This window comes from Hemiscyllium ocellatum, chromosome 50, assembly GCF_020745735.1.
Source record: "Hemiscyllium ocellatum isolate sHemOce1 chromosome 50, sHemOce1.pat.X.cur, whole genome shotgun sequence".
Classification (NCBI taxonomy): Eukaryota; Metazoa; Chordata; class Chondrichthyes; order Orectolobiformes; family Hemiscylliidae; genus Hemiscyllium; species Hemiscyllium ocellatum.
The window spans coordinates 7,368,701-7,388,914 of NC_083450.1; the positions used below are offsets into that span (position 1 = coordinate 7,368,701).

The 20,214-nt window shown below is 52.8% G+C and overlaps 1 protein-coding gene across 6 annotated transcripts in view; it reads left to right on the plus strand.

Annotated features, from left to right (window-relative positions):
* The first annotated feature begins 11,872 nt into the window (after nt 1–11,872).
* Nucleotides 11,873–20,214, plus strand: part of setdb1b (SET domain bifurcated histone lysine methyltransferase 1b) — a 52,340-nt gene continuing 43,998 nt past the window's right edge. For 2 of the 6 annotated variants that reach the window (XM_060820839.1, XM_060820838.1), the window contains exons 1-5: nt 13,623–13,719; nt 14,655–14,867; nt 15,635–15,807; nt 18,380–18,462; nt 19,501–19,624. In XM_060820839.1, coding sequence (XP_060676822.1) covers nt 13,676–13,719; nt 14,655–14,867; nt 15,635–15,807; nt 18,380–18,462; nt 19,501–19,624 — 637 coding nt within the window. In that variant the 5' untranslated portion in view covers nt 13,623–13,675. The other 4 variants (XM_060820844.1, XM_060820841.1, XM_060820842.1 and 1 more) reach the window with 4 other exon arrangements.

The following is a 20,214-nucleotide window of genomic DNA, read 5'->3' on the forward strand; positions in this document are numbered from 1 at the left end:
GATTACATTCCAGTTTGTAACTCCTTCCCGGGGTATCTGGTATTCTGTATGTAACCCATCCCAAACCCCTCGATTAGATTCCAGTCTGTAACTCCCTCCCGGGTATCTGTTATTCTGTATATAACCCACCCCGAACCCCTGGATTAGATTCCAGTCTGTAACCCCCTCCCGGGTATCTGTTATTCTGTATATAACCAACCCGAAACCCCACAAGTAGATTCCAGTCTGTAACTCTCTCCCGGGTATCTGTTATGCTGTATATAATCCACCCCGAACCCCTCGATTAGATTCCAGTCTGTAACTCCCTCCCGGGTATCTGTTATTCTGTATATAACCCACCGCGAACCCCTCGATTAGAGTCCAGTCTGTAACTCCCTCCCGGGTATCTGTTATTCTGTATATAACCCACCCCGAACCCCTGGATTACATTGCAGTCTGTAACTCCCGCCCGGGTATCTGTTATTCTGTATATAACCCACCTGAAACCCCTGGATTATATTCCAGTCTGTATCCCCCTCCCGGGTATCTGTTATTCTGTATATAACCCACCCCGAACCCCTCGATTTGATTCCAATCTGTAACTCCCTCCCGGGTATCTTTTATTCTGTATATAACCCACCTCGAACCACTCTATTAGATTCCCGTTTGTAACTCCCTCCCGGGTATCTGTTATTCTGTACATAACCCACCCCGAACCGCTCGATTAGATTCCAGTCTGTAACTCCCTCCCGGTTATCTGTTATTCTGTAGATACCCACCCCGAACCCCTCGATTTGATTCCCGTTTGTAACTCCCTCCCGGGTATCTGTTATTCTGTATATAACCCACCCCGAACCGCTCGATTAGATTCCAGTCTGTAACTCCCTCCCGGTATCTGTTATTCTGTGTATAACCCACCCCAAACCCCTGGATTGCATTCCAGTCTGTCACTCCCTCCCGGGTATCTGTTATTCTGTAGATAACCCACCCGAACCCCTCGTTTAGATTCCAGTCTGTAACTCCCCTCCCGGGTATCTGTTATTCTGTACATAAACTACCCGAACCCCTCGATTAGATTCTAGCCTGTGACTCCCTCCTAGGTGTCTGTTATTCTGTATATAAATCACCGCGAACCCCTCGATTAGTTTCCAGTCTGTAACTCCCTCCCAGGTATCTGTTATTCTGTATATAAATCACCGCGAACCCCTCGATTAGTTTCCAGTCTGTAACTTCCTCCCGGGTATCTGTTATTCTGTATATAACCCACCCCGAACCCCTCGATTAGATTCCACTCTGTAACCCCCTCCCAGGGTATCTGTTATTCTGTATATAAACCACCCCAAAACCCCTCGATTAGATTCCAGTCTGTAACTCCCTCCTGGGTATCTGTTATTCTGTATATAACCCACCCCGAGCCCCTCGATTAGATTCCAGTCTGTAACTCACTCCCCGGTATCTGTTATTCTGTAGATAACCCACCCCGAACCCCTCGATTAGATTCCAGTCTGTAACTCCCTCCCGGGTATCTGTTATTCTGTATATAACGCACCGCGAACCCCTCGATTACATTCCAGTCTGTAACTCTCTCCCGGGGTAACTGTATTTTGTATATAACACACACCGAATCCCTCGATTAGATTCCAGTCTGTAACTCCCTCTTAGGGTATCTGTTATTCTGTATATAAACCACCCCAAACCCCTCGATTAGATTCCAGTCTGTAACTCCCTCCCAGGGTATCTGTTATTCTGTATATAAACCACCCCAAACCCCTCGATTAGATTTCCAGTCTGTAACTCCCTCCCGGGTATCTGTTCTTCTGTATATAACCCACCCCGAACCCCTCGATCAGATTCCAGTCTGTAACTCCCTCCCGAGTATCTGTTATTCTGTACTTAAACTACCCGATCCCCTCGATTAGATTCTAGCCTGTGACTCCCTCCCAGGGTATCTGTTATTCTGTATATAACCCAGGCCGAACCACTCGATTAGTTTCCAGTCTGTAACGCCCTCCCAGGTATCTGTTATTCTGTATATAAATCACCGCGAACCCCTCGATTAGTTTCCAGTCTGTAACTCCCTCCCGGGTATCTGTTATTCTGTATATAACCCACCCCCAACCCCTCGATTAGATTCCAGTCTGTAACTCCCTCCTGGGTATCTGTTATTCTGTATATAACCCACCCCGAACCCCTCGATTTGATTCCAGTCTGTAACTCCCTCCCGGGTATCTGTTATTCTGTATATAACCCATCCCGAACCCCTCGATTAGATTCCTGTCTGTAACTCCTTCCCCGGTATCTGTTATTCTGTATATAATCCACCCCGAACCCTTCAATTAGATTCCAGTCTGTACTCCCTCCCGGGTATCTGTTATTCCGGATATAATCCACCCCGAACCCCTCGATTAGATTCCAGTCTGTAACTCCCTCCCCGGGTATCTGTTATTCTGAATATAACACACCCCGAACCCCTCGATTAGATTCCAGTCTGTAACTCCCTCCCGGGTATCTGTTATTCTGTATATAACCCACCCGAACCCCTCGATTAGATTCCAGTCTGTCACTCCCTCCCGGGTATCTGTTATTCTGTATATAACCCACCCCGAACCCCTCGATCAGATTCCACTCTGTAACTCGCTCCCAGGTATGTTATTCTGTATATAACCCACCCCGAACCCCTCGATTAGATTCCAGTCTGTAACTCCCTCCCGGGTATCTGTTATTCTGTAGATAACCCACCCCGAACCCCTCGATTACATTCCAGTCTGTAACTCCCTCCCGGGGTATCTGTTATTCTGTGTATAACCCACCCCAAACCCCTGGATTGCATTCCAGTCTGTCACTAGCTCCCGGGGTATCTGTATTCTGTATATAACCCACCCCGAATCCCACGATTAGATTCCAGTCTGTAACTCCCTCCCGGGTATCTGTTATTCTGTAGATAACCCACCCGAACCCCTCGTTTAGATTCCAGTCTGTAACTCCCTCCCGGGTATCTGTTATTCTGTACATAAACTACCCGAACCCCTCGATTAGATTCTAGCCTGTGACTCCCTCCTAGGTATCTGTTATTCTGTATATAAATCACCGCGAACCCCTCGATTAGCTTCCAGTCTGTAACTCCCTCCCAGGTATCTGTTATTCTGTATATAAATCACCGCGAACCCCTCGATTTGTTTCCAGTCTGTCACTCCCTCCCGGGTATCTGTTATTCTGTATATAACCCACCCTGAACCCCTCGATTAGATTCCACTCTGTAACCCCCTCCCAGGTATCTGTTATTCTGTATATAAACCACTCCGAACCCCTCGATTAGATTCCAGTCTGTAACTCCCTCCTGGGCATCTGTTATTCTGTATATAACCCACCCCGAACCCCTCGATTAGATTCCAGTCTGTAACTCCCTCCCGGGTATCTGTTATTCTGTAGATAACCCACCCCGAACCCCTCGATTAGATTTCAGTCTGTAACTCCCTCCCGGGTATCTGTTATTCTGTATATAACGCACCGCGAACCCCTCGATTACATTCCAGTCTGTAACTCCCTCCCGGGTATCTGTTATTCTGTATATAACACATCCCGAACCCCTTGATTAGATTCCAGTCTGTAACTCCCTCCCAGTATCTGTTATTCTGTATATAACTCACCCCGAACCCCCGGATTACATTCCAGTTTGTAACTCCTTCCCGGGGTATCTGGTATTCTGTATGTAACCCATCCCAAACCCCTCGATTAGATTCCAGTCTGTAACTCCCTCCCGGGTATCTGTTATTCTGTATATAACCCACCCCGAACCCCTGGATTAGATTCCAGTCTGTAACCCCCTCCCGGGTATCTGTTATTCTGTATATAACCAACCCGAAACCCCACAAGTAGATTCCAGTCTGTAACTCACTCCCGGGTATCGGTTATGCTGTATATAATCCACCCCGAACCCCTCGATTAGATTCCAGTCTGTAACTCCCTCCCGGGTATCTGTTATTCTGTATATAACCCACCGCGAACCCCTAGATTAGATTCCAGTCTGTAACTCCCTCCCGGGTATCTGTTATTCTGTATATAACCCACCCCGAACCCCTGGATTACATTGCAGTCTGTAACTCCCGCCCGGGTATCTGTTATTCTGTATATAACCCACCTGAAACCCCTGGATTATATTCCAGTCTGTATCCCCCTCCCGGGTATCTGTTATTCTGTATATAACCCACCACGAACCCCTCGATTTGATTCCAATCTGTAACTCCCTCCCGGGTATCTTTTATTCTGTATATAACCCACCCCGAACCACTCGATTAGATTCCCGTTTGTAACTCCCTCCCGGTATCTGTTATTCTGTACATAACCCACCCCGAACCGCTCGATTAGATTCCAGTCTGTAACTCCCTCCCGGTTATCTGTTATTCTGTAGATACCCACCCCGAACCCCTCGATTTGATTCCCGTTTGTAACTCCCTCCCGGTATCTGTTATTCTGTATATAACCCACCCCGAACCGCTCGATTAGATTCCAGTCTGTAACTCCCTCCCGGGTATCTGTTATTCTGTGTATAACCCACCCCAAACCCCTGGATTGCATTCCAGTCTGTCACTCCCTCCCGGGTATCTGTTATTCTGTAGATAACCCACCCGAACCCCTCGTTTAGATTCCAGTCTGTAACTCCCTCCCGGGTATCTGTTATTCTGTACATAAACTACCCGAACCCCTCGATTAGATTCTAGCCTGTGATTCCCTCCTAGGTATCTGTTATTCTGTATATAAATCACCGCGAACCCCTCGATTAGTTTCCAGTCTGTAACTCCCTCCCAGGTATCTGTTATTCTGTATATAAATCACCGCGAACCCCTCGATTAGTTTCCAGTCTGTAACTTCCTCCCGGGTATCTGTTATTCTGTATATAACCCACCCCGAACCCCTCGATTAGATTCCACTCTGTAACCCCCTCCCAGGGTATCTGTTATTCTGTATATAAACCACCCCAAACCCCTCGATTAGATTCCAGTCTGTAACTCCCTCCTGGGTATCTGTTATTCTGTATCTCACCCACCCCGAGCCCCTCGATTAGATTCCAGTCTGTAACTCACTCCCGGGTATCTGTTATTCTGTAGATAACCCACCCCGAACCCCTCGATTAGATTCCAGTCTGTAACTCCCTCCCGGTATCTGTTATTCTGTATATAACGCACCGCGAACCCCTCGATTACATTCCAGTCTGTAACTCTCTCCCGGGGTAACTGTATTTTGTATATAACACACACCGAATCCCTCGATTAGATTCCAGTCTGTAACTCCCTCTTAGGGTATCTGTTATTCTGTATATAAACCACCCCAAACCCCTCGATTAGATTCCAGTCTGTAACTCCCTCCCAGGGTATCTGTTATTCTGTATATAAACCACCCCAAACCCCTCGATTAGATTCCAGTCTGTAACTCCCTCCCGGGTATCTGTTCTTCTGTATATAACCCACCCCGAACCCCTCGATCAGATTCCAGTCTGTAACTCCCTCCCGGGTATCTGTTATTCTGTACTTAAACTACCCGATCCCCTCGATTAGATTCTAGCCTGTGACTCCCTCCCAGGGTATCTGTTATTCTGTATATAACCCAGGCCGAACCACTCGATTAGTTTCCAGTCTGTAACGCCCTCCCAGGTATCTGTTATTCTGTATATAAATCACCGCGAACCCCTCGATTAGTTTCCAGTCTGTAACTTCCTCCCGGGTATCTGTTATTCTGTATATAACCCACCCCAAACCCCTCGATTAGATTCCAGTCTGTAACTCCCTCCCAGGTATCTGTTATTCTGTATATAACCCACCCCGAACCCCTCGATTAGATTCCAGTCTGTAACTCCCTCCCGGGTATCTGTTAATCTGTAGATAACCCACCCCGAAGCCCTCGATTAGATTCCAGTCTGTAACTCCCTCCCGGGTATCTGTTATTCTGTATATAACGCACCGCGAACCCCTCGATTACATTCCAGTCTGTAACTCCCTCCCGGGTATCTGTTATTCTGTATATAACCCAGGCCGAACCCCTCGAGTAGATTCCAGTCTGTAACTCCCTCCCGGGGTATCTGTTATTCTGTATATAACCCATCCCGAACCCCTCGATTAGATTCCTGTCTGTAACTCCTTCCCCGGGTATCTGTTATTCTGTATATAATCCACCCCGAACCCTTCAATTAGATTCCAGTCTGTTACTCCCTCCCGGGTATCTGTTATTCCGGATATAATCCACCCCGAACCCCTCGATTAGATTCCAGTCTGTAACTCCCTCCCGGGTATCTGTTATTCTGAATATAACACACCCCGAACCCCTCGATTAGATTCCAGTCTGTAACTCCCTCCCGGGTATCTGTTATTCTGTATATAACCCACCGCGAACCCCTCGATTAGATTCCAGTCTGTCACTCCCTCCCGGGTATCTGTTATTCTGTATATAACCCACCCCGAACCCCTCGATCAGATTCCACTCTGTAACTCGCTCCCAGGTATGTTATTCTGTATATAACCCACCCCGAACCCCTCGATTAGATTCCAGTCTGTAACTCCCTCCCGGGTATCTGTTATTCTGTATATAACCCACCCCGAACCCCTCGATCAGATTCCAGTCTGTAACTCCCTCCCGGGTATGTTATTCTGTATATAACCCACCCCGAACCCCTCGATTAGATTCCTGTCTGTAACTCCCTCCCGGGGTATCTGTTATTTTGTATATAACCCACCCCGAACCCCTGGATTAGATTCCAGTCTGTAACCCCCTCCCGGGTATCTGTTATTCTGTATATAAACCACTCCGAACCCCTCGATTAGATTCCAGTCTGTAACTCACTCCCGCGTATCTGTTTTTCTGTATATAACTCACCCTGAACCCCTCGATTAGATTCCAATCTGTAACTCCCTCCCGGGTATCTGTTATTCTGTATATAACCCACCCCGAACCCCTCGATTAGATTCCAGTCTGTAACTCACTCCCGGGTATCTGTTATTCTGTATATAATCCACCCCGAACCCATCGATTAGATTCCTGTCTGTAACTCCCTCCCGGGTATCTGTTATTCCGGATATAATCCACCCCGAACCCCTCGATTAGATTCCAGTCTGTAACTCCCTCCCGGGTATCTGTTATTCTGTATATAACCCACCCCGAACCCCTCGATTAGATTCCAGTCTGTAACTCACTCCCGGGTATCTGTTATTCTGTATATAACCCACCCCGATCCCCTGGATTAGATTCCAGTCTGTATCCCCCTCCCGGGTATCTGTTATTCTGTATATAACCCACCCCGTAACCCTGGATTAGATTCCAGCCTGTAACTCCCTCCCGGGGTATCTGTTCTTCTGTATATAACCCACCCCGAACCCCTCGATCAGATTCCAGTCTGTAACTCGCTCCCGGGTATGTTATTCTGTATATAACCCACCCCGAACCCCTGGATTAGATTCCAGTCTGTAACTCCCTCCCGGGTATCTGTTATTCTGTATATAACCCACCCCGAACCCCTCGATCAGATTCCAGTCTGTAACTCGCTCTCATTGATCCAAGCTTTGGATGGTCACGTGTACCTGTTGCAGTTTGTTCCTCTCGATGACATAATTGTTTTAATATGACGTCCTGCATCACCACGACTGATGATCAAGATTCGGTCATTGGAGTTGGTAATTGTCTTGACTGGATTGGGCCTACTTTCTCTGGAGGGTACATACTCTGGTCAGTTTTCCACCTCTCACCTTCACCTCCATCCACCAATTGCGCTCTCAGTTACCTTCCCCCCAGCCCCACCCCCCCCATCCCCCTCCCATTTATCTCTCCACCCCAGAGGCTCCCAGCCTCATTCCTGATGAAGGGCTCTTGCCCGAAACGTCGCTTCTCCTGCTCCCCGGATGCTGCCTGACCTGCTGGGCCTTTCCACTACCCACTCTCGTCTCCAGCATCTGCAGTCCCCACTTCTTCCCAGGTCTCCACTTTGCTGACTTGGTACAGTCGTGTGGTAACTCCTTGTATGAGGATCGTTCTGAAGCACAGGCCGGTGTCGGAGGTGTCGGAATGGGTGTCGAGATTTCGAGATCTCCAGTTGTTTTCAAATCTTCTTGCGACGCCTGGAGGGAACCGAATTGGCTGAAGCCTGGGATATCTGTGATGCTGGGGAACCAACCTGGAGTAGGCCGTGGTGGGTCATCCACTCGCCCCTTCCGGCTGAAAGATTGTTGCGGAACCTTTGGCCTTATCTTTTGCCCCGATGTGCTGGGCACATCCACCTTTGAGGATGGGGGTATGTGTGGGGCCTGCTCCTCCAGTGACTTGTTTCGATGGTCCACCACCGTTCCCCACAGGACAGGGCTGGACTGCAGAGCTCAGACCTGATCCCTCTGCTGTGGGATTGTTTAGCTCTGTCTGTCACTTGTTGTTTCGGCACGCAAGTCCGTCCTGTTTGGTCGCTTTGACATCTCGTTTTTACGAACGCTCGGTGCTGCTCCTGCACTCTCTATCGAACTTGGCGTAGGGTTCCCCAAACGTCGACTTTGAGTCATAGAGATGTACAGCATGGAAACAGACCCTTCCGCCCGACCTGTCCATGCCGACCAGATATCCCAACCCAATCTAGTCCCACCTGCCAGCACCCGGCCCATATCCCTCCAAACCCTTCCTATTCATATAACCATCTAGATACCTTTTAAATGCTGTCATTGTACCAGCCTCCACCACTTCCTCTGGCAGCTCATTCCATACACGTACCACCCTCAGCGTGAAAATGTCACCCCTCAGGTCCCTTTCCCCTCTCATCCTAAATCGATGCCTCTCTTGTTCTGGACTCCCCCACCCCATGGAAAAGATCCAGGTTCAATTCCAGCCTCGGGCGACTGTCTGTGTGGTGATTGGCCATGCTAAAATGCCCGTAGTGTGAGGTGCATTCGTCAGGGGTAAATGGGTCTGGGTGGGTTACTCTTTGGAGAGTCAGTGTGGACTTGTTGGGCTGAAGGGTCTGTTTCCACACTGTAGGGAATCTGAACTGATTTTGTCCATTCATCCTATCCATGCCCCTCATGATTTTATAAACCTCTATAAAGTCACCCCTCAGCCTCCGACGCTCCAGGGAAAACAGCCCCAGCCTGTTCAGCCTCTCCCTGTAGCTCAAACCCTCCAACATCCTTGTAAATCTTTTCGGAACCCTTTCAAGTTTCACAACATCATTTCGATAGGAAGGAGACCAGAATTGCACGCAATATTCCAACAGTGGTCTAACCAATGTCCTGTACAGCCACAACATGACCTCCCAACTCCTGTACTCAATACTCTGACCAATAAAGGAAAGCATACCAAACGCTGCCTTCACTATCCTATCTACCTGTGACTCCACTTTCAAGGAGCTATGAACCTGCACTCCAAGGGTCTCTTTGTTGAGCAACACGCCGCAGCAATGCGGTGGCTCAGTGGTTAGCACCGCTGCCACACAGCGCCAGGGAGCTATGTTTGATCTCAGCCTCAGACGAGTGTCTGTGTGGAGTTTGCACATTCTCCCTGTGCAGGTTAGGGTGGATTGGCCATGCTAAATTGCCCCATAGTGTCCAGAGATGTGCAGGTTAGGGTGGATTGGCCATGCTAAATTGTCCCATCGTGCCCAGGGATGTGCAGGTTAGGGTGGATTGGCCATGCTAAATTGTCCCATCGTGCCCAGGGATGTGCAGGTTAGGGTGGATTGGCCATGCTAAATTGTCCCATAGTGCCCAGGGATGTGCAGGTTAGGGTGGATTGGCCATGCTGAATTATCTCATAGTGCCCAGGGATGGTCAAGTTAGATGTATTAGTCAGGAGGAAATGTTGGGGAATGGGTCTGGGCAGGTTACTCTTCAGAGGGTCGGTGTAGACTGGTGGGGCCGAATGGCCTGTTTCCACACTGTCCGGATTCTATATCCATCCTCTGTCCACCTCCCGATGCTGCCTGTCTACCCATGGAGTCAAACAACATGGAAACAGACCCTTTGGTTCAACCAGTCCCTGCCGACCATTATCCCCACTTGTCCGTGCGTGGCCCATATCTCTCGAAACATTTCCTATTCAGGTACGATCTTTCCAACATCGTAACTGCGCCCGCATCCTCTGGAAGCTCATTCCACGTATGAATTACGTTCTGTGTCAAAACAAGTTGCCCCTTTTTCAAATCGTTCTCCTCTCACCTGAAAAACGTGGCCCCCAGTCTTGAAATCCCCCACCCTCGGGAGAGCACACTTTATTAATGGGCCTCATGATTTTATAAACTTCTTTAAGGTCACCCCTCAACCTTCTAGTGAAAGAACTCCCAGCCTCTCCTTATAACTCTCAGCCTCCATTCACGGAAACATCTTGTCAAATCTCTTCTGAAGGAGAAAGTGAGGTCTGCAGATGCTGGAGATCAGAGCTGAAAATGTATTGCTGAAAAAGCGCAGCAGGTCAGGCAGCATCCAGGGAACAGGAGATTCGATGTTTCGGGCATAAGCCCTTCTTCAGAAATCTCTTCTGAACCCAATCCAGCTTCGTAACGTCCTTCCAGTCAGAAAGGTTGACGCCCTTGGCTTGACGGTACTGGTCGCCAGGAGTTGAGGTAGTCGATTATGTCGGGAGTGCAAGTCTGTTGCTGCTGAAGCTGGTCTAAAATCAGAGAGTAGTGGGATCTGTCCCATATTCCCACCGCTGCTCGATTGGTGGGCTGTAGCTTTTGAATGCTCTCTCTCCTTTAAGATGCCCCGTTGGACTCAGCTTTTGGTCACTGCGCATTTCCTATCCCCTGATGTGACCCTGTGTCGAATCCTGCTTGGTAATGTGCCTTTGGCAATGAGAAGGAGAAAGTGAGGGCTGCAGATGCTGGAGACCGCAGTTGAGACGTGGGGAGGGCCTGGAAAGGCGCATCTGAGGAGCAGGCGAATCGACGTTTCGGGGATAAGCCCTTCTTCAGGAGTGAGGCTGGTGTGCCAAGTGGGCTGAGATAAAAGGGTAAGGTGGTGGGTGGGGGGGAAGGGAATTTGGGGCAGGGTTGGGCGCTGGGAATGGAAGGAGGTGAGGGTGATAGGTCGGAGGTGGGGAGACGGTGGCGGAGAGGTCAGGAAGACGATTGGAGGTCAAGAGGTCAGTGCTGAATCTGGGGGTGGGGTTGGGGGGGGGGGTGGGGGTGGGGGGGACGGGAGAAATCTGCATTCATCCCGTGTGGTCGGAGGGTTCCGAGGCGGAAGACGAAGCGATGGTCCTCTTGGCGTCGTGTGGCCATGGTCTGGCGATGGCGGACGCCAAGGACCTGCATTGCCCTTGGCGGAGTGGGGGAGGGGTGTTCAAGTGTTGGGGTGGGTTGCTGCAGGTGTCCCTAGAGGCGTTCCCTGAGACCTGCAGCGAGTGGGTGGGGTCTTCCTTCAGTGGGCAGTCCGCCCGTCGATCAAGAGAATCAAGAGTCCCCATTGGACAGGGCGCCCATCAAACAAACACATCCACCCGGTGGGTGGGACTTCACTTCATTGCGTATTCCCGATGCCGATCAGCAGGTTGGCGAGGGGGGCTCCCACTCCATTGGACCGGGCACCTGTCAATCAGACGCGAGCTGTCGCTGGTAGCTCATCTCATTTGGTGTTGCCGCTGTCGATCAGGAGATTAGGGGGCGTGACCGCAATCCATTGGACGGGGATGCCATCGAACACCTCCATCCCGTCGGCGGGTCCTCACCTCATTGGTTATTGACGCGGTCGGTCTGAAGACTGCAAGGCGGGTCCACATTCCATTGGACGTACCATGGTCCAAAAGGCGCGCAATCTGTGGGGGTGCCCTCATCTCATTGGTTAATCATACCGTCCATCAGGGGACTGAAAGGCCATTGGATGCGACCCTGGTCTAGAACTTACACGCAGTGGTTGGGACCCCATCTCATTGGGCAATCCCACTGTTGATCAGGAGACTGGAAGGCGGGATTCCCGCTTTGAATCGTCCGCACCACCATCAATCAGAAGCCGTGCGCTTGTTGTTGGGGGTTGGATCCTCATCCAATTGGACGGACGGCCCGTCAATCGTGGGCGCAGAGGAGGCGGGAACGCGGCCGATTGGTCAGCATCCCCGTCAATCGCGGGGCTCGGCAGCGCCATTGGCCAATCCCGGTTCAAGGTGGGTTGCAGGCGAGGGGGCGGGCAGCGTTTGGTAGAGGCATCAGAAACGGTTTTTTTCCCAAAATAAAACCTGTCTTACTTGGGGGTGCAGAAAGGTGATGTATTTCAATTAAAAAAAGGATGTAGCCGTCCCACCGCAGTTTGCAGGACTCACACGTTAGGGGAAGGACAAGGGGATTGAAAGAAGCCGCGGCCTTCAGTGATTCGGAGCCGGGTCAGGCCTCACGGCCTGCAGGACGAGGTGAGAAGCTTTTGCTCGTCGTCCTCTTTTTAGTGCACGCTCCCCCGACACCGCACGGTCGCCGTGCTTCTGCCCCTTCGCCCGTTTCTTATTTTCTTCATTTTTCTTTCAAAATTCCCTCGGAGTGTCGGCTCCCGGAGCACTGCGCCTGCGCGAGAGGGCTGGCCGCTGCTCAGTGCGCATGCGTGCATGCTAAGCATTCTGGGCAATGTAGTTCTCAGCTCTCCCCTGTTCTCCCAGTCTCTTTATTTCTCTTTTTAATCCTTACCCACCTTCCTCTTTTTCTGCCCTTTTTCTCCTTCCCCCCCCTTTCTCCTTCCCCCCCTTTCTCCTTCCCCCCCCTTTCTCCTTCCCCCCCCTTTCTCCTTCCCCCCCCCTTTCTCCTTCCCCCCCCTTTCTCCTTCCCCCCCTTTCTCCTTCCCCCCCCTTTCTCCTTCCCCCCCCTTTCTCCTTCCCCCCCTTTCTCCTTCCCCCCTTCTCCTTCCCCCCTTCTCCTTCCCCCCCTTCTCCTTCCCCCCCTTTCTCCTTCCCCCCCTTTCTCCTTCCCCCCCCTTTCTCCTTCCCCCCCCCTTCTCCTTCCCCCCCCCCTTCTCCTTCCCCCCCCTTTCTCCTTCCCCCCCCCTTTCTCCTTCCCCCCCCCTTTCTCCTTCCCCCCCCCTTTCTCCTTCCCCCCCTTTCTCCTTCCCCCCCTTCTCCTTCCCCCCCTTCTCCTTCCCCCCCCTTTCTCCTTCCCCCCCTTTCTCCTTCCCCCCCCTTTCTCCTTCCCCCCCTTTCTCCTTCCCCCCCTTTCTCCTTCCCCCCCCTTTCTCCTTCCCCCCCCCCTTTCTCCTTCCCCCCCCCTTTCTCCTTCCCCCCCCCTTTCTCCTCCCCCCCCCTTTCTCCTCCCCCCCCCTTTCTCCCCCCCCCCCTTTCTCCTTCCCCCCCCCCTTTCTCCTTCCCCCCCCCTTTCTCCTTCCCCCCCCCTTTCTCCTTCCCCCCCCCCTTTCTCCTTCCCCCCCCCTTTCTCCTTCCCCCCCCCTTTCTCCTTCCCCCCCCCTTTCTCCTTCCCCCCCCCTTTCTCCTTCCCCCCCCCTTTCTCCTTCTCCCCCCCCTTTCTCCTTCTCCCCCCCCTTTCTCCTTCCCCCCCCCCTTTCTCCTTCCCCCCCCCCTTTCTCCTTCCCTCTTCCCCCCCTTTCTCCTTCCCCCTTCCCCCTCCCCCCGCTTTCTCTCCTTTTCTCCCCCCCCCCCCAATCTTTCCTTCTCACCCTTGAGGTCTCGTGCTCTCTCTGTGGTAGCCCTATGCAATGCTGGCTCCTGTGAATTATCCATTACTGAGAAACAGAGTGGGCTGTACCTCATGCTGGACCATCTCAGAAAGCCCCCTGTTATAATCGTGCCTTGGTGAGTTCATGGCTCCACCTCAGCAGATCCTGCCCTTGGAGATGTTGAAATAGGAGAATGACTGGTATATGTGACCCATAGACCCTGTGCCATCATTAAACGTGACTGTGGCCCATTTGTCATCTCTGTCTGATGGGGGCAGTACAGTGGCTCAGTGGTTAGCACTACTGTCTGCCTGTGCCCGGGTATGAATCTACCCTCAGGCCGCTCTATGTGGAGTCTGCGTGGATTTCTTTCAGGCACTCTGTTTTGCCCTCATGTTCCAAAGATGTGTAGGTTAGGGTGGATTGGCCATGCTAAATTGTCCCAACGTGCCCCAGGGATGTGTAGGTTAGGGTGGATTGGCCATGCTAAATTGTCCCAACGTGCCCCAGGGATGTGCAGGTTAGGGTGGATTGGCCATGCTAAATTGTCCCATAGTGCCCAGGGATGTGCAGGTTAGGGTGGAGTGGCCATGCTGAATTGTCCTGTAGTGCCCCAGGGATGTGCAGGTTAGGGTGGAGTGGCCATGCTAAATTGTCCCGTAGTGCCCCAGGGATGTGCAGGTTAGGGTGGAGTGGCCATGCTAAATTGTCCCATAGTGCCCAGGGATGTGCAGGTTAGGGTGGAGTGGCTATGTGAAGTGCAGGATTACAGGGATGAGGGGGTGGAGGTGGCAGGGTTTGGAGTTGGGTCTTGGCAGGGTGCTCTTCAGAGGGTCGGTTTGGACTTAGCCAGCCAGATGACCTGCTTCCCCCCTGTGGGTGTTATGGTTCGGTGAAAGGGTCTCCTTTGTATCATCTTGAGCCCTTGTTCTGGCCCAAGAGCTGCAGTCTGTTGAGGGGTGGGTGGCATTCTCCGGGGGTGGGGGGGGGGCTGTGATTCTGGTGTAACCCCCTTCCCCACCTCGCAAAGCTTTGTCGCGCTGTTAATGCATGCTCTCCTGTGTCCTCCAGCAGGACAGCCATGGCGTCTGCCGAGACCATGGACCTGGCAGTGGAAGAGCTGGGCCTTTCGATGGATGAGATCCGGGAGTGGATTGACCAAGAGCTGGATAAGGTGGACCTGCTGAAGCAGCGGCGTGCTGCCCTGCAGGAGCTGGAGAACTGGGTGGAGAAAAAGGAGGCCGAGATGGCTCACGTCGACGGGCTCTTCGAAGACGCGTCCAGGTCATCAGAGTCCCCCTGCCCCCGACACCCCCTGCCACTCCCACCCCCCCCCGCCCACTCCCCTCCTCCTTGTTCTCCCCCTCTCTCTTTCTGTCTCTCGCTCACTATCCTTTTCCCCCCTCCTGTGATCTTTCATTCTCTCTCTCTCTCTCTCTCTCTCGCGATCCTCCTCCCTCTGTCTCGCTTGCGTGATCCCCCCTCTCTCCTTCTCTCTCACACGCACGCGATTCCCCCTCTCTTTTTTTTGCTCTTTCTCTCTTGCGTGTGATCCCTCTTTCTTTCTCTCTCTCTTTCTTTCTTTCTTTCTTTCTTTCTTGCATGATCCCCCTCTCTCCTCCCTCTCGCGTGCGTGCGCGATTTCTCACTCTCACGATCCCCTTCTCTTTTTCATTTCTCTCTCTCTCTCTCTCTCTCTCTCATGCGCAATCCCCCTCTCTTTTTCTCTCTCTCACGTATGATCCCTCTCTTTTTCTTTATCTCTCTCTCTCGCTCGCACGCACCAGTCCGTCTCTGTCTCTGTCTCTCTCGCGTACGATCCCTCTCTCTTTCTTTCTCTCTCTCGCTCGCACGCGCCATTCCCCCTCTGTTTTTCTCTCCCTCTCCCTCACATGTTCCCCCTCTTTCTTTCTCTCTGTCTCTCGTGCGCCCCCCACTTTCTCCCCCTCCCTCCCTCGCGTTTGTGGCCTTGCGAGGGTGTGGGAGGGGTGAAATTGGACGTTCGGGTTGTGTTGGGTTCTGACTGGTGCCCTGGCTGTGTGTGCCCGCAGGTCGGTGGACATGTGCGAGTTGATGGTGAAGGACCTGTACAACAACCTGGGCCTGCAGTATGAGGAGGCCTCCACGGAGGAAGGGACTGGGAAGGACAGCGCCAAGGTGTCCGAAGTGATCGAGATCCTGGACGACGACGATGACGACGACGACGTGATGGCCGTGGAACCCGGTAGGAGCTGGTCCCTGCGGCCTGGAAACAGACCCTTCGGCCCAACCAGACCGTAATCCCACACTAACCAAGTACCCACCTGCTTGCTCCTGGCTCATATCCCTTTCCTAACCATGTACTTGATCCATGTAACTATCCCCGCATCCACCACTGTGTCTGAAAGGCCTCACCAGTATCCTGGTCAGCTTCTCGTGACAGGGCTTTTGATCTGCGCTCCCCCCCCCATTCCTGTCGTGCCCCTGGTTCACAGACCATAGGGCCGTATGTGGGGGCTTCCCATGGACGCTGTCTCATCGCCCTGCTTTTCCTGATCGGTGTCAGGGACCTGGCTTCATTTGAAAGCCAATGACTGCGGACGCTGGAAATCTGAAACAAACCCTTTGGCCCACACGTCCTCCAGATATCCTCAATTCATCCAGTCCCATTTGGCCCATAGCCCCTCTCAACCCTTCCTCTTCACATCCCCATCCAGATGCCTTTTCAATGTTAAAAATTCACGCAACACCAGGTTCTCGTCCAACAGGTTTAATTGGAAGCACCAGCTTTCGGAGCGCTGCTCCTTCATCTGGTGGACAGCCACCCCAGTCCAATACCGGCATCTCCAAGTTATCGGCACCTTTTAGATGTTACAATTGTACCAGCCTGCACCACTTCCTCTGGCAGCTCATTCCATACACGCACCACCCTCTGTGTGAAAAAAGTTGTCCCTTTCCCCTCTCGCCCTCAACCCATAACCCCTCTACTTCTGGACCCCACCCACCCCTTGGCTATTTACCCCATCCATGCCTCCTCATGATTTTATAAACTTCTAGAAGGTCACCCCCTCAGTCTCCGACGCTCCAGGGAAAACAGCCTCTCCCTGTAGCTCCGACCCTCCAGCATCCTTGTCAATCTTTTCCACACCCCCTCAAGTTTCACAGCATCTGTTGTACAGCAGGGAGACCAGAATTGCACACTGTATTCCAACCGTGGTCTCGCCAATACAGCTGCTACGTGGCCTCCCAACTCCTGTGCTCGATGCTCTGACCAATAAAGGCATAAGCCGCCATCGCCACTCTGCCGTTGACCTGTGACCCCGTACGCGTTGGCGATGCCCAGGCAGCCTGGCCGTGCTGGTGTGAACGTGTCGCCTCCCTTTCTGAAGAGCAGCCAGACCAGACTCGAGATGGTTTTCTCGCTCTCGCTCTCGCTCTCGCTCTCGCTCGCTCCAGCCACTGTTGGCTGAGCTTCTGAGAGAGACATTGCGAGGAAGGTAGCGACCGATTGCGAGAATATGGGCAGAGACATGACATTTGTTTTTTTTTCGAAACACACTCCCTCATGGGATCTGGGTGTCGCTAGCCGACCAGTTATAAGGCCAGGAGTGGCAGGAGGACCATTCAGCCATTTAATCATGACTGGGCATTTCATCACCACTTACCCGCACTCTCCCTGTATCCCTTAATTCCTTGCGGGATTAAGAATTTATCAATCTCTGCCTTCCCGGCCTCCTCTGTTCTCCATGACCATGAATTCCACAGGCCCGCCACTCTGTGGCTGAAGAAATGTCTCCTCATTTCCATTTTAAATGGACCCCCCTCTAATTCTAAGGCTGTGCCCACGGGTCCTAGTATCCCCGCCTGGCAGAAACAAATTCCCAGAGTCCACCCTAATACCCATCTCTACTTGCCCAGAGGGCCGTTTACAAGTTGACGCCATGTCTGGAGTCACGTGGAGGGCAGAGCGCGCAAGGTTGGGGGGGGGGGGGGGGGGGACAGGTTTCTTTCCCCATTCGTGATCCCGATGACAGCCAGCCTCGAAAATACCGCGTTGCTTTTTTCGTCCCACCCTCAGCTGAGGTGGGGTACTAACGCAAGCCCTCGCTGCGTCGGGCTTATGTTCTGGATTACCGGTGCAGAGACGTCACCGCTCCCCCCCACGCCCAGAATTATCGCCAAGACGACGCGAAGAGGCGGGAAAAGCCTAAAAGACGAGGGTGGGGGGGTGAGATTCGGAAGGAAGTGCGCGACCCCCGAGTGGCAAACGTGCCCAAATCTTTCAGGGTTGAGAAAATAAAGCCGACGGAATCCTGTGCTCCGCTGATAGGAACTGGAAGATTTTCCCAAAAAATAAACCCACCCCAGGTGGTTACAGAGAACCCTGGCTCGGAAAGGAGCAAGCTGCCAGAGGAAGTGATGGAGGCTGGTACAATGACAGCATTTAAAAGGCATCTGGATGGGGACATGAATAGGAAGGGTTTGGAGGGAGATGGACCAAGTGCTGGCAAATGGGACTAGATTTAGGTTAGGGTATCGAGTTGGGCCGAAGGGTCTGTTTCCGTGCTGTACGTTGCTATGACGGGGTGTGGCGGGGTGACAGAGATAATTCCTTAATTTCTTTCACCAACACTGTGCTCATTGGCTAAACCATCCTCAACCTTTCTCAGTGTTCTGGTAAACCGTCGTCTCTCCTGCTCACCGGGACTCTGCAGCTCAGCCTCCCTGTCCCATCAGTGTTCATTTCTCGTGGCCAGCTTGGTATTTAGTTGGTGTCAGTTTACTGAGCGAGCAAACAAACTCTCTCTTCTCAACAGTGGAGACGGGACGGGCCGCTGCCCCAGCGTCCACCACGTCGACCGTGACCGCACTGAGCAAGATCACCCGCGAGCCGTCCCTGGTGAGTTCCTCCCGGTTAACGCTCCTTCTCTCCCTGTCCTTCCTGGGGATCGATTGCCCCCCCCCCCCCCCTTCTCGTCTGAGCCCCTGAACCTGGCCAATGCCTACGGAGCAGGGTTATGCAAATCCCCCTCCTCACCTGCTGAAGCAATTCTTGTACAGGGTCCGATCGTCAGGACAATGGCAAGAATGCCAAACCTCACCCGCTCACAACAAGGTAAGCTGCGAGGAACCGAGGCGCTGACTCGGTGGCTCCCCAGAGAGTCGAGGAGTGGGCGACCAACCCCCAGCATCTTAGCTCCTGCCGGAGTCAGTTGTCGTGTCCACGTGAGACTTGGCATTCTTGCATGGATCCTGATGAGTGAAGGAGGAACAGGTAATAGTAACATTGGCCTGCCCCTCTCTCCCCTAAGAAGGATTGAGACTGAGGGGGGGATGACCTTATAAAATCATGAGGGGCATGGATCGGGTGAATAGCTAAGGTCTTTTTTTTTTATTTCCCCCCCCCCCCCCCCCCGCCGGCGTAGAGGCATAAGTTTAAGCTAAGAGGGAGTTTAAAGGGGCAACGTTTTCATACAGAGGGTGGTACGTGTGTGGAATGAGCTGCCAGAGGAAGTGGTGGGGGCTGGTACAATGACAGCATTTAAAAGGCATCTGGATGGGGACATGGATAGGAAGGGTTTAGAGGGAGATGGGCCAAGTGCTGGCAAATGGGACTGGATTAGGTTGGGATATCTGGGTCAGCACGGACGAGTTGGGCCGAAGGGTCTGTTTCCGTGCTGTGAGACTTGATAACTAGAAGCTTCATCCACCTAGCGCCTTCCGAGCTCAGTTCGTCAACGGAGTGCTTGGCTGTGGAAGGCTGAGCCTTGCTGGGTAGGCCGAGGGGCTGTTGGGAGAACGTGGGAGAAGGCCGGAGTCACTATCGGGATCTGTCCTGCCACTTGCTGGGGGGCCGGGGCAATTGGGGTGACGTGTTGTGTTTTAACGCCCGCCTGTTTGCTCTCTTGCCTTGTCTCTGCCCCCCCCCCACCCAAAGCTGCGCGATGCCATGGCGGCGATGCGGAAGTCTGCCCGGGACGTTCAGAAGTTTGTGGAGGCTGTCTCCAGGAAGCCGCCCCCAGCCTCGGTGTGCCTACTCCGAGCCGTGACCACGGCAGCAGGTTGGTTACGCTGTATCAGCGGCCCCCCACCATACCACCTCCCAGCTCCCGGCAAGCTGCTTCACTGCCCTGGAGCATGGCACGTGCTGTTGGTTCGCAAGTGTTGGCTGTTGCCACGTCCGGCAAGCTGCCCTGCGGTCGATTGGAAATAATCACGGTTTCCAGAGCGGCTGCTTGAGGGAGAATGGTCAGCTTTGGCAGGCTGAGGAGCACTCTGCCTCCCTCCTGTTCTCTGCCACAGGTGCCCACCCTGCTGTTTGCACCCAGTTGCATTCTCCCTTGGTGTCGACCCCAGGGCGTTGCCCGTGCACTTCCTCTGGCGCTCTGGCATTGCCCACCTGCTCCCTCTGGTGCTCTGGCGTAGCCCTCTCCCTTGGCGCTCTGGCATTGCCCGCACACTCCCCCTCTGGTGCTCTGGCATTGCTTACGCGCTTCTTGTGCTCTGGCATTGCCCATGCGTTCCCTCTGGCACTCTGGGGTTGCCCACCTGCTCCCTCTGGTGCTCTGGCGTTGCTCTCTCCCTTGGCGCTCTGGTGTTGCCCCCACACGCCACCCCCCCGGCATTGCCCATGCGTTCCCCCTGGGGCTCT